A 14,088-nucleotide genomic window follows, 5' to 3' on the forward strand; every position below is an offset into this window, starting at 1 on the left:
ACTGGAGCACAAATTGATGTGCATCAGTGCTTGGTGGTTGTGGTTGTGCTCGAGAGACAGAGGCAACCTCGTCTCCTGTGAAGATGTGCCAAGGCGATGATGATGATGAGAATATATTTGGGTCTAGGGTGGGGTGAGTATGTGTATGAGTGTATCCAAACCATGGGTCGGCAGAAGGGTCAGGGAAAATTAGCTAGGATTCAACAACAAAACTAGGTAGCACAAGGGCTATGAAACGGAACGGGGCAGGTGGGGCAGGGCCGCGGAGATGGTAAGCATGTGCAGTTGAGAAGAGAGATGCATGTGTGAATGGATGGAGGTTGATAGAAGATGCATATGGCTGTGTTTAGATCCAAAGTTTGGATCCAAACTTTCCTTTTCCATCACATCAATCTATCATACACACACAACTTTTCAGTCACATCATCTCCAATTTCAACCAAAATCCAAACTTTACGCTGAACTAAATACAGCCATAGTCCAAAAAATTGATTGATCTTTCAAACATGTGTAACAAACTCCTTTTGTTTTAATGGCTGAACTCTGGTTTGTACGGAGTAGAAACGTCTTATACCTTGCTGTCATTTGTGGAAACATAAGAATGCACCATTTTTTTTTCAGAATGTGGCTCCTAGTGTTCAGAGATGGTAGAAAGATTTCAAAGACGATGTTCTTCTAGCTACATGTAGAATGGAAGTGTTCTAAACCAGATAGTTCTTGATTGGATACATACTACATATAAATCTAGTTGTATGGTCTTTGTAAATTTATAAAGGAAAATTTTGCTACAGGACACCGTGACTTCGCGGTTTTAGCTGTAGGACACCGCACGAAGTGACTTTTGGGGGAAAACATTCCCAAAAGTTAGATATTTGCTGGTGGACACCGCACGCATTAATGTATAATTCTTGGTTGAAGATGAGAGAGAAATCGCATGAAATGTCATAAATGCCCTTGGGCCCACATGTCAGCTCTCCTATCTCTCTTCTCTCTCTATCCCCTCCTTCACTTCTCTCTCTAATCTCCTCTCTCTCTATCCCACATGTCAGCGACGATGCGCGGGCAGGCGAGGTCTGGCGGCCGCCGGCGGCGGGAGGGCGAGAGCAAGAGCAGAGTGACCGCAGCGACGGGAGGGCGACGGCTCCGGCCAGCGGCACACCTGGACAGTGGTGCCGACCGCCGACGGCGCTCCTCCCTCCTTACTCCGCGCGCTGCAGCCGTCGTCGTCTGGCCGCGCCGCCGCTTCTGCACACGCAGCTGCCACCACCAAACCTCACCTGCTGTCCGGCCGGCGCTGCTATTCGGTCGTGCCGCTGGCTGGCGCCAGCGCTCCTCCGTGCGCCGCTGGTCGTGTTCACTCTACCCTCGCCTTCGGCCGATCCGCCCTCACCCTCCCACTGCCGCCACCGCCGCCGCCGGACCTCGCCTGCCCATCGTCGTCGCTGATATGTGGGATAGAGATAGAAGATATTAAAGAGAGAAGTGAAGGAGCGGATAGAGAGAGAAGAGAGAAAGGAGCGCTGACATGTAGGCCCAAGGGCATTTCTAACATTCCACGTGATTTCTCTCTCCTCTTCAACCAAAAATTATTACTTTTATGTATGCGATATCCACCAGCAAATATCTAACTTTTGGAAGTGTTTTCCCCCCAAAAGTTACTTCGTGTGGTGTCCTATAGCTAAAACCACGAAGTCACGGTGTCCGTCCTGTAGCAAAATTTCCCATTTATAAATAATTCTCATTTTCTTTCTTATTTATAAAAGGAAACTATCAGGAAAGGCCCTGACGGTAATTTAAGTAAAAGAGTTACAAATTTTCAACGAGAGAAGTCAAAAGAATAATAGTATGTGCTAATAAAAGAGACTCCTTTGAGGTAAGATAGTACGCAGGCTATGTGTGGATAGGGAGGTGCTGGCTTCAAATCCTATATACTACTCCCTCTGTCCCAGATTATAAGGCCTATATTTTTTTTACATGGTTTTCAATAACATACTTTAACCAGTATTTTATTTCATTCGATGATCCCAATAAATATAAAATTAGCATCACATCAAATTACTTTAAAATATGAATATAGTGATATAGCATGCATAATATTTAGTATAGATATAGTTAGTATGATTATCAAATTACTTTAAAATATGAATATAGTGATATAGCATGAATAATACTTAGTATAGATATAGCTATAGATATAGTTAATATGATTATTAATCAAAAGCTATCGAGTGTGATTTTCTTTAAAAAAAAGTGGTGCCCTGTAGTTTGGGACGGAGGGAATACTAGAAAGGCAGCACGACTGTTGGCGTACCGCTATATGGCCCCTTACGTGTTTACCATCATTTTCCCCTTCCTTTTAAGTTGCCCTGTGATTTTTTTCTTTTTTGATAAATTTGCTGTGTGAATTTTTGCCGAAGGAGATTAAGACAGTAGTTTAAGGCCTGTTCACTTTGATGCCAAAAAAAACCTTACCAATTTTGACAAGTTGCCAAAATTTTGGTATAATTTTGGCAACTTGCTAAAATTTTGGCAGGATTCCTTATATAGTTACCAAAATTTAGCAGCAAACTAAATGTAGCCATTTTTTGATAATTTTACTAAAATTTGGTAAGATTGAAAATTAGATCAAAGTGAACATGCCCTTATATTTTTGAAGGCTCTGGCTTTCTCCATTGTAGTTTAGATTTGAGAAGGTTCTATATTTCTCATATGTTAACCTTCTCTCTCTCTGTTTCTGGTCCTGGAGAAGTGAGTTTTTCTCTCTTTTTTTCACATTAGTAAATGCTTGATTTATCTCAATATTTAACAGCGCTACGTGGTCCAATCGAAACCCAGCAAACCTGTCGGCTTGAGATTAGTTGATTGATTGATTGGCACATGTATATTTTGTATGAAATCACATCATACAATAATTGGAAATATTTTTTTCGGCCTGTCTGAAAAAATCAAAACGTGAAAATTCCTTTCACTAGCAAGACAAACGCCACTGGAAACAACATTTCTATAGGCCTTTTGTCAACTCTGCAAACCCATTTTAGCCACCCCTAAAAATAGGTTTCGTTAGGGGGTCAAACAACCTCATTAATTCCTTGTCTATTAACCTTAAGTATGAAATTTTACAAGTATATTTTTGTATTTACAAAATGTTATGTACCGTTTTTTTAACTTTTAGAAAAAAGTGAACTTACTGATTTCAGTTCCCCTTTCATTGTCCATCCTATTTTTCAGAAGAAAATAATCGACGATCCAAGTTGTCGCAATAAGCAGTACCAATAATGGTTGTAGTGATAATGGATTCATAACCAGCCATCGCAACCTGTCAAAAATCACTGATACCACGACAGGTACACATAACATTAGACAAGATGTGCAAGAAAAGTACACACGAATTAACAAAGCGTGCACATTGCTATATTGCTGCCTCAAGTTACACACCCACAGGCCACAGCCTTCATATGGTGACCGAGGATAAAGTATAACTATTTTTTATGCAAGATCAAAGCAAAATAAGTTTAAATGTAAGATACTAGTAAAGGTAACACGTTGGGATTATTTAGCTACTATGTTTACATAAGCAATAACGGTAAATGCATACAACTTTGATGCTAAATAAATACTGTTGATCAAAAATTGGTGACTTTTATCAAAACTGAATTATTTCGAAATGATGATATATTTATCATGCATGATTGGTTGCTTATTGACCACTCTTGCTACATGGTAGTTAGGATACTAATTAAAAATATCACCAGGCCAGGAAAACTAATCTCATAAATTATAATACCGTGGAAGTATCTTTAGGAAACCAACATCATCTTCTATGTGGCAAATGCCGGCATTGCAGGCCAAAGTCGATACAACAATCTTTATGTGATATATGTTAAAAGGGTAGTCTGAACAAGGGTAATTTAGCAAAACGGTATTAGGATGGTAGTAAAAAATTGTTGCTTTTATACGTATGATGAAACTACCAATCATCTTTTATTTGATTGCCATTTTGCTAAATATCTTTGGAGTGTTGTTTATATTTTGTGTTTTGTTAAAACCAAAGTTTGATTATTGGTGTATATTGACTAAAACATATTTAGTATTGACAATATAGTGTTATGGATAATACATACCTAATACTTTTCTGTTAGCCCCGACGGAACCCACTATATATAAAATCTTATACGGAAGCAAGTCTCATACATGGAAGGTGTTCCGGATAAAGAAAAAGAAACAAAGTCCTACTTGAACACAACAGGAACTGCTCGGATCATATCCATGCTTGGTTCCCTAGCTTTACTTGGACAATAGAACTGTCGAGGGTGAATATCCCGACCACCTGAGTGTGTAACTGTCGAGGGTGGAACACCTGAGGTTATAAAATACAAGATCCCTCTGGAGGAGAGAGAGGATGCCAAAACAGGTCTAAACATCCAAGACAAGCCAACATACACCGGTGCAAGTCAAGACAAACCCAATGTGGAGAAACATAGGCCAACAAAGAGGGATCTAAGGCGACCTTCAATCTAACCAAGTTCATATTCGAGGAAGCAAACTATATCAGCCATCGACCACATGTAAGAGCTCTATGCCTCTAGCATAACAGAAACTAGATTAGATTATCTCAAATATTGTACTCGTGCTATATTGATATATAAATGCAACATTAGCTTCGGCTAACAGGAGTAGGGTTATTACCTATATAAAAATATCCGTCTCTCGTCTCGTCTATCTATCTCAATCTTACGTATACCCTAGCATCAACGATTCTTACACTCTACAAATACCTTAGACGGGTACAACCCACAATAAGTATAAATACCTCTTTTATGTTGAGTTTTATGGCTTAGTAGAACTTATATTATTTTTTATAAATCCCTAACTAAGTCGTATTTGCATATACTTTTTAAGTTAATATATATTAGCTTTGGTTTTGGGCACAGAGGTTTGTGAATTGTGAAACAAAAATGCTGGAACTGGAGTCAACATGCATGTAAAATTTTGGCGAACTTTGAACTTCATTAGAATGTCATGGTTTAATTATTGCACTTAATTGAACCAACAAGTCTATAATAAGTGGTAGTAGCTTCTTTAAAAAAAAATCCAAATTCTACCCATTATCTAAAAGAAAAGATAGCAGGGACAAATTACTGTACAATCAACAAATCAAGAGTTGATAATCTAAAGAAACACAAATCAAGAGTTGATACCTGAATAGTAGGCAGTGTGGACGCCGCCTCTACCTAGAGCGTGGCAGGGGAGATCGACAACGGCAACGCACCTCAGCCTGCACTGCTGCAGCTCGTCGTCGTCGTCGCCGCCCACGGCCGCGTCGGCGTCGTAGCGCAGCACGCGAAGCTTCTTCTTCTTCTCCTTCTCCTCCTCCACCGCGTCGGCTCCATGAATCCTCCTGCTGCAGAACGACCCGCAGTACGCCTCGGCGTAAAGGCGGCAGAGCGCGGCTCGGAGCGCGGAAGGCGCGGCGGGGTTGTCCCACTCCCACCAAGGGATGCTCGAGCCCCAGACCGCCACACCGCCGCCGCCGCTGCCCTTGTTCGCGTGCAACTCTTGCACCGCCGGGAAGCCGCGGAGAAGCCGGAGATTGGGGAACAAGAACCCGAAGCCGGCCATGGCGCCGCCCATCGCGACCGGCAGCGGTGTCGACGGTGACGACGGGCCGCTCGCAGTGATCGCCACGGCGTGTTCTTCTTCTTCTTCGCTGCCGAAGGCGATCGCCGTCACATCGCCGGCGGTTCTGATCGAGGAGAGGAAGGCGAAGAAATGGAAGAGGAGGAGAAGGCAGTAGAATGTTGATATCGCCATGACTGGTGCATGCGGATGCGGGTGCAGCGTCACTACTACGGCTGCTCAAGCACAAGGTTTATTTGTGTGTGTCCCTAGTTTTTATTTTCTAAGTTCAGTTTAGCTCCCAAAGTGATGTCTTGTTCAGAACTACTCCCTCTTTAGTCAACAATATATAATTTTTTGAGAAATACTCCCTCCTTACTCAAGTCGTTTTGGAGAGTGACACGGTCTCTAAAACATAACTTTGACTTCTTATTTCTATAAAAATATTTATTAAAAAGTGATATATGTATACTTTTATGAAAGTATTTTTCAAGACAAATCTATTCATATAATTTTGGGGCATTTACAAATTTGCCACCGGTTTTTTCAATTTTGTAAGGATGCCACTTAAATGATAGTTCTAGTGCAGTCTTGCAATTTTCTAGTGACAGTCTTGCAATAACGATTCAAAATAGTGGTAAATTTGCAATTGCCCCTATAATTTTTATATTTTCAAACTCAACAACTTGAGAGTTATTCATAATCTATATTCTCAAGATTTGACTTAAACATTATCCTAAACGACTTCCTTTACGAGTACGGAGGGAGTATAATACATGACATGAGGGGAGAGGATAAGGTTCAGAAGATATGCAAAACGAGATGAACCGTTAGCGCATGATAAAATTGAGTATTAATTGTTCCAAACTTGAAAAATGGATTAATATAATTGTTTAAAGTAACTTTCATATATAATTTTCTTTTAAGGAAACACACTATATATTTGGCAATTCGGGAAGCGTGCGCTTGGAAAACGAAAAACTTTCTCACCCTTTCTTGCTCACTCAAACACTATCTTAGTGTAAGAAAAACGTTATATATTTGACTGAATCAAGAGACTACAACCTAAACTGTAACATCCAACACAGAAATCACTCTCAATCTCAACATTTTAAAATCGAATATATGGTCTCCAGCTCAATCCACGGTGGTTTTGATCCTATATGATGCAAGCAAGATAGTGGTTTGCAATTAAACATGGCAGTTTTAAGACACATTGGAGCTTTCAGGCTTTCAGCCTCCTACAATGTAAACTAGTGTCTGACAAAAAAAAAAGAAGCTAAAAACAACCCAGTTGAAGAATGGAACCATGGACACGCTAAACCCCTTCATGCAAAGAAAAGGATGTGCCAATAACACTTATTTAAAACCAAAACTGTATTCTCTTTTCCCTTCATCAAGCACTACCCTTTCTTAGATCTTACAAACTTCGATCTATTGACAGTGAATCAGCGACAACCCTTTGTAGGACATACGAATATTTGACTTCAGCGATAATATAATGCCGAACGAAAACAAAGGGTTCTTAACCATTATGCCACATCCAAATATAGTAAAAATATACCACATTTTATTTGAGATTATTTTTTTAAGTCATATAGAGTCCTGATGCGTACGACTATTACACACATAAATACGTTTTTAAACGCTTCTAGGTGAGCCATGAAATTGCCACTCGTCTCCATCTCTTTAAATATGTTAGGGATACATTTGCGGGTGTGAGAGAGGAGGGCCCTGTTTGGAAGATTAGCCAAAAGCTAATTTTAAGAGCTAATGTTTAGTCATGTATTGATAGGCTAAACATTAGCCTAAGATGGTATGTTTGGATCCATGGGCTAATTTAAGGCTAAAAGGTGAAGAGAGAGAGTAGAAAGATAGGAGAGAGAGGGAGAGAGAGAGCTGCTTTTTGATGGTCCCCACACAAAATTAGCCCCATTATCACCCCTTGGAGGGCTAATGTTTTGAGGGGGGCTAATTCACTTTAGCCTCAAATTAGCCTACATGGAACCAAACAGGGCCGAGGTCCCGTTGCAAAGGAGCACGACCTGGTTTTAAATCAGTGAGACAGCGACTAACATATTAGCCAAAAACATGTTTATGCATAGCATATAGTTTTTATACAAAAGATCTTTATGTGTGAAATGTACTATAGAAACAAACTTACACATATAAACTTTGTGCATGAAAATTTTAGAATTTTTGTACTCATAAAGCCCACAATGCCTAGTAGGCCGCGTGAGGCGAAAAGGAATAGGCCTAGCTCCAAGAAAAAAAAAACTAACCTTAGCTAAAATGCAAAGATGGTTAGGTTCATGCCGGCATCCTACATGCATATTTGTATGGCGACCTCCTCACCATGATGTGTCTTCGTACGTGTCGTAATGAAAAAAATAGACATCAGCAAAAATCGAAAATTTCTCTAAAAAAAACTGTCTAGCAATTCCGAAAAAGGATTACACCGAGGCCGAACGCGGACAGAAAAAAAAATTATATACTACACCCTCCGTAAGATATCTTAACTTTGCTAAAAGTTAAACTGTTTTAAGTTTGACCAAATTTATAGAAAAAATAGTAATATTTTCAACCCAAAATAAATTTATTGTAAAAACATATTTAATTATTGATTTGATGAAACTAATTTAGTATTATAAATATTATATATTTGTATATTAGCTTAGTTAAATTTGGAACAATTTGACTTTGATGAAAGTCAAAATGTACCTGAAACGGAGGGAGTACTAAGGCCTGTTTAGTTCTCAAACAAAATTTTTTCACCCTGTCACATCGAATGTTTAGACACATGCATGGAGTATTAAATATAGAAAAAAACTAATTACACAGAGTTCGTGTAAATTGTGAGACAAATCTTTTAAGCCTAATTACGCTATAATTTGACAATGTGCTGCTACAATATTAATAAATTCGTCTCGGAGTTTCCAGGCGAAATCTATAATTTGTTTTGTTATTAATCTATATTTAATACTTCAAATACGTGTTCGTATATTTGATGTGACACGTAAAAAAAATTTCCGTTCGCGGCTCTAAAAATGTTCCAGGCCTATTTAGTTTGTGAAAAGAAATTCTCCGGGTGTCACCTCGGATGTTTGACCGGATGTCGAAAGAGGTTTTTGGATACGAATGAAAAAACTAATTTCATAACTCGCCTGGAAACCACGAGACGAATCTTTTGAGCCTAATTAATTCTACATTACCACATGTGGGTTACTGTAGCACTTATGTCTAATTATTGACTAATTAGGCTCAAAAGATTCGTCTCGCGATTTTCCCCCTAGCTATGCAATTGTTTTTTTTAAAAAAAATCTATATTTAATGCTTCATGCATTTGTCCAAAGATTCGATGTGATGTTTTTGAAAAAAAAATTTGGCAAATATAGGACATCCAAAAAACATGTAATTAGTTAGGGGACACCGTAAAAATACGTATTTGCTATAGGGCATCGTAAAAAACTGGTAATTAGCTCCTGGACACCCACGGCATTATTTTATTAGTTTTGGAGGAATAGGAGATAGAAACTGTTGGTAAGTACGGGTTCTACCCTTTGAATTATTTTTCTTTATTCTTCCTTATTCTTCTCTCTCTCATTCTTTCGCTCTCTTCTAATTCTTCAAGTGAGCCCGAGGGAGAGGGATAGCACCGGCGACGGTGCGGACCGGTGCAGCGCCTTGGGCGGCGTTAGCGCGCAGGCAAGAGCGACCGAGCTCCGTGGGCGCGACCACGCCAGGAGCGCGGTGGCTCCAGGCTGACTTCGGGAGGCTGGATCTGATGGCGTTGGGCGGCTGCCACTGACAGTGTGGCGAGGCTCAAGCTGTCGCCGTGGGCACTCTTCTCGTGCGGGATCTTCAGCACCTGCACACACCCGGCGCTTAGCCTGACGACGACGCCCAACAGCAATGTCGTGGCAGGGATGAGTGGGTCTAAGGGCGGATCGGGCACGCCGTGCGGCGGTGATGTGGCTGCATCGCCGATTGTGGAGGTAGCAGCGTCGTTGGTTGTGGAGGCGGCGGCGGAGGTGACAGCGGAGGCAGCAGCGAGCGGCGGCGGCGGCTTCGATGATGGTCGATGAGCCCGACGGCTGCGGTAATGGAGGCAACGGCGGGCAGCGCTGGGAAGCGGGTGGCAGTGATAGCTTCGATGACGATTAGTGAGCTGGCTGCAGCGGCTTCGACGGCGGCAGTTGGCGAGCGAAGCTAGGAAGCGGCTGCTGACAATGGGGATTAAATAGGCTAAGGGAAATTTTGTCTTTTTGAAATTTCTCTCTCCTCTTTTTGATAAGAAATGATAAAATATTGTCTCGGGTGTCCTACAGCAAATTACATAAAATTAAAATTTGTGATGTCCATCAGCAACGACGCGATTTTACAGTGTCTCCCAACCAATTACATAATTTTTAGGTGTTCTAGAGCAAATTTTGCCAAATTTTTTTGGAAACTAATAGCAGGTACAATAGCAGGCTATAGCCAACTATAAACATATTTTAAAGAGATAAAGGAAGAGAGAGAAGAGCAGCAGGCTAAAGATATGTAGCCGGTTGCAACACGGACTCCAAGACATAATGTGTGTATGACAGATAGGACCAGGTATTAATAATATAGTAAACAACTATTATATAAATTAATTATTATATTGGCTATAGATGATTTGGAGTTAGTAGTGGGCTAACCTATTAAACTTGGTCTAAACGGAGCCGTCGAAGCAGCGCAATCCCCCGGTTCCCCACGAGCCAGCGCAACCGTTTTGTGTGGACAGCCGGTCCAACTCCAACTCCAAACGCGGTGCGCGGTGGTGTTGGCTCGCAAGCCAAGAAAAAAAAAAAGAAGAAGACGAGACGACGAGGCTGTGGTGGTGGCTGTCTTCTTTCCATCCTGTCGCGCACAGCAGATGCCGCCGGCGGCTGCCTCGTTTCCTTTTGTTTTTGAGCCCCCCCACACCTCCCCCCTCTCCTCTCCCCACTCCAAATCTCCCTCCTCCTCCTCTTCGTCTTCCTCCTTCCCCCTTGGGCACTTGGCCTAGCTACTAGTACTACTTCCCCCATGCCCCTCCACTCCTATGATCCTTCCTCCTCCCCACCCTCCCTGGTTTCTTGATCCATCCCTTCTCATCCAGATTTGAGCCCCCGCCTTCTCCGTCCCCCCCGGATTCCTCGCTTTCTGCCCAGAAATTTGGTAATTATTTATTTATTATAGTAGTAGTAGTAGTATTCCCTTGTTCTTGAAGCAGATGCTTTTTTTCTATTGTTGTTGTCATCAGCTGGCGTTGGGGGGGCTCGGAGATGTCCGGCGGCGTGCAGGAGCAGTTCGAGATCAAGTTCCGGCTGCCGGACGGCACCGACATCGGGCCCAAGAGGTACCCGGCGGCCTCCACCGTCGCCACGCTCAAGGAATCCATCGTTGCTCAATGGCCTAAAGGTTTTCTCTCTTCTACTCGATAAAGCTTTTTTTTTTGGTTTCTTGGCAATGGCGCCGGGTGAGTGGTAGTGGCCACAGCGTTCGTGTGATCGGCGTCGATGTGGCGGTCGCTTTCGCCCCCCTCCCGGGTTCTTTCTGCGACCAATTTAGCTTGGAATCTTGAGATGTACAGCACTGCAGGGTCGCCATCAGGGGGGCCAATACTGCAGGATGGTGAGCCAATTATTGGAGCAGGTGGCTCGAACAACTGGGCCACTATGTCATAGGAGTTCAATCTTTGTTCAGGTTGCTGTCACAGTCAGAGTCGGATAGGTTTGTTGCTATAGCTGCTGTTTTTTCTGTACTGAGGTTCAATTTGATGAATGATTGTTTGCGGCAAAATCAATGCTTCATAGAGATATATTTCATTTGACAAGCCGGTACTACAGATATAAGTTAAATACGGAACGATTAGGAGGAACAAAACTGATGTAGTACAAGTTAGAACTATAGAGTAGGTAGGGAAGATGAATTTCATGAACTGATACCGTGTAACCGGGTAAGCGCTTTTTAGGGGACCTTCTAATGGAGCAGCTGGGAAAGTAGAATTGCTTGATAAAAGTGCTGCACATTTGTGGAGTTATAATTATTCCTGGTTTTGACTGCTAAGCTGCTTGCGGTAATATTAAGAAGTAAGACATGTTTATAGGTCTAACAGACCAAAGTTCCAAGCTATAAGATCCAAAATCCCACACCTTTTTATCTATTCATATTTCAGTGTCACTGCTTACATACCATTTGCTCCAAAGTTAGTATTATTTGTTCTCATCCTGGGCTTCAAAATTGGTACAAATGCTTGACAATCTTGGGCATGGTGAAAGGTGATATGCTGCTGCTAATTGGGAGGAAAGTTTAATCAGCTCAATTTTTATGGTTTCAAAGTATGGAAACTAAGCATAAATTGGGCAGTTTGTTGAGACATGGCAGCAAAAAGAAAACAATATTGAAAGTGCAATCACACTCTCACAGGCTCCATTCCTCTCATAGCAGACAGAGACCATTTTGATGAAATACTATAACAGCTGAACCTCAGCATTAAACACAAGACACAATAACACAGCCTCGGAGAAGGATGGTGACTGATCAATTGATTGATGACAACCTCTACACGTGCAAGGTGGGCAGTTGGATGCATTTTGAATCAGCTCCAAAATGCAGCAATAGTAGGTGTTTGAGGTTGCTTTTTGATGGCTTGAGATCTAGCTGGTCAAGAACCAACTGTTACCAATTGATTTTAGTTAGGAATAAGTGGGAAAAGTAATAAAGGGGCAGGGACATAAGAGTCTCCCTAGGCTAGTACTTGCTGGAAGTTCTGTGGGAGCAGTTGAGCTTTAGACATTGCAGTGAACTACTAGGGTGACACCGAAAGTAATTTTCTTTACGTCGTATTCACATATTAGTAGTTTATATTTTATCATGATTTGTTTATTCAGAAATTTGAGATGCATCATTGTGAAATATGGGATATGTATCCTGCAATCAAGATAATGGTAAGATAACTGAATATAACCTTGTAAGAATGTGGATGCCATCACATATTTGACTGGATAGTTTGTGGCTTCCACTAGATATGCAGCAAATGGTAGTATCTATAATGCCCCGCAATGGAGAGTATACAGGGGGTACTTTTAGATGTAACGTGGGTACATTTTGGGCCTGTTTGGCTGCTTTGTACCGCCGCTGCACTGCCACAGCCGGAAGAAACAACACACTGTGCTTGTTGGCTGCACCACAGTGAAAATAATGGCAGCCGAACAGAGCCTTTATGAGCGGTTATCCTGCTCTACAAAAAAAGAAAAAACTGTTGCTGTCTAGCTTCTACTTTCTACTAACAGATAATATCCCCCTTGAATATCCAGAAGGTGCTAAGCTATGCAGCAATTAAAATTTAAATGACTGATTTGGAACCCATTAAGCTGGAATCTTCTAGAAACTAGCTAATTTTCTCTGCAGATCAGTCAGAATTGGCTACTTTCCAAACTCAAAAGTTGTCCAGTTTTTTTACATTTATTGCTATGTGGCTCATTCAGTTGCTCAATTGTAGTCAAACTTGGTTGTTTGTAGTTTCGGGGAGTGTGAATGTCATTTTTGGAACATGGTCAATATATCAATAATTTGTTGTAGTTACTTTGTCACTTGGTGAGGTGATCTATTCTGCTAGCCTAACTATTTGCGTACACATTAATGTCTACTCTTATAGATGGGATAACTTCATGCTATCATATATACGAAAATAAAGATATATACCACTGGATTTTACGCTACAAAATAACCATTGGTTGTGAACGTGTGAAACTTGCAAATTCTACAAATTGCTGGCCAATGAGGACGAAAAATATTTTTATTGTTATATTTTCTTTTTTACCATGTGAAATGCCATACGAGATTAGTGATGATTCTTATATTGCCAACTATTATGAGCTATGTGCCTTAGCTTTTAGTGAATATTGCTTATGACTTATTTTTTGTACCCCCAGCAGATAAGGAAAAGGGCCCAAGGACTGTAAATGACCTCAAGCTTATTAATGCTGGGAAGATATTGGAGAACAACAAAACCCTTTCAGAATGCAAAAGCCCAATTTGTGACTTCTCTGGATTGACAACAATGCATGTCGTAGTTCGTGCTCCTACTTCAGACAAACAGTCCAGTAAGTGTTCTATCTTTTGCAAGGTTATGCAGTGTTGTAATTATTATTTTAATTATTTTATTTTTCATCAACTGTCAACAGATAAAATAGTAGCCAAGAAGCCAAAGGATTTCAGGTGTGGTTGTTCCATCATGTGACAGCTTTGTGAATAGTAGCAGTACAGCGAGGAAGTGTCAGCTATTGAACTCCTCCCCTTTTTTGGCTCTTGCTAGAGTGTTGTATGATGCCTGAGGCGCTTTCTCCTTTCATTTTTCTTTCACTGTATTATGGGTGGCTCATTGCCCAAAATCCTGAGTTGCATCGAGTACATGACTTGAAGTTATTGGTCTAAAATCTAAATTCGTTCCATCTCATCCAA

At 41.1% G+C, this 14,088-nt stretch overlaps 2 protein-coding genes across 3 annotated transcripts in view; one reads left to right on the top strand and one right to left on the bottom strand.

Annotated features, from left to right (window-relative positions):
• LOC127767056 (putative cysteine-rich receptor-like protein kinase 31) overlaps positions 1-5,811 on the bottom strand; it is a 14,838-nt gene extending 9,027 nt beyond the window's left edge. Inside the window, exons 1-2 of the mRNA XM_052292270.1 lie at positions 5,199-5,811; positions 3,189-3,329 (exon numbers count right to left, since the gene is read on the bottom strand). Coding sequence (XP_052148230.1) covers positions 3,189-3,329; positions 5,199-5,811 — 754 coding nt within the window. The remainder of the gene's footprint in view (positions 1-3,188; positions 3,330-5,198) is intronic.
• A 4,581-nt stretch (positions 5,812-10,392) lies between these two features.
• Positions 10,393-14,088, top strand: LOC127767062 (membrane-anchored ubiquitin-fold protein 1). 2 transcript variants are annotated; one of them, XM_052292277.1, is made up of 4 exons: positions 10,393-10,800; positions 10,886-11,043; positions 13,560-13,730; positions 13,812-14,088. In XM_052292277.1, exons 2-4 carry the CDS (start codon positions 10,908-10,910, stop codon positions 13,865-13,867), a joined length of 363 nt encoding a protein of 120 aa, XP_052148237.1. In that variant the 5' UTR covers positions 10,393-10,800; positions 10,886-10,907; the 3' UTR covers positions 13,868-14,088. The 2 variants fall into 2 exon arrangements, with proteins under 2 accessions (XP_052148237.1, XP_052148238.1); XM_052292278.1 differs by having other exon boundaries at positions 10,395-10,800; positions 13,563-13,730.

Source organism: Oryza glaberrima, chromosome 3, assembly GCF_000147395.1.
Source record: "Oryza glaberrima chromosome 3, OglaRS2, whole genome shotgun sequence".
Taxonomy (NCBI): Eukaryota; Viridiplantae; Streptophyta; class Magnoliopsida; order Poales; family Poaceae; genus Oryza; species Oryza glaberrima.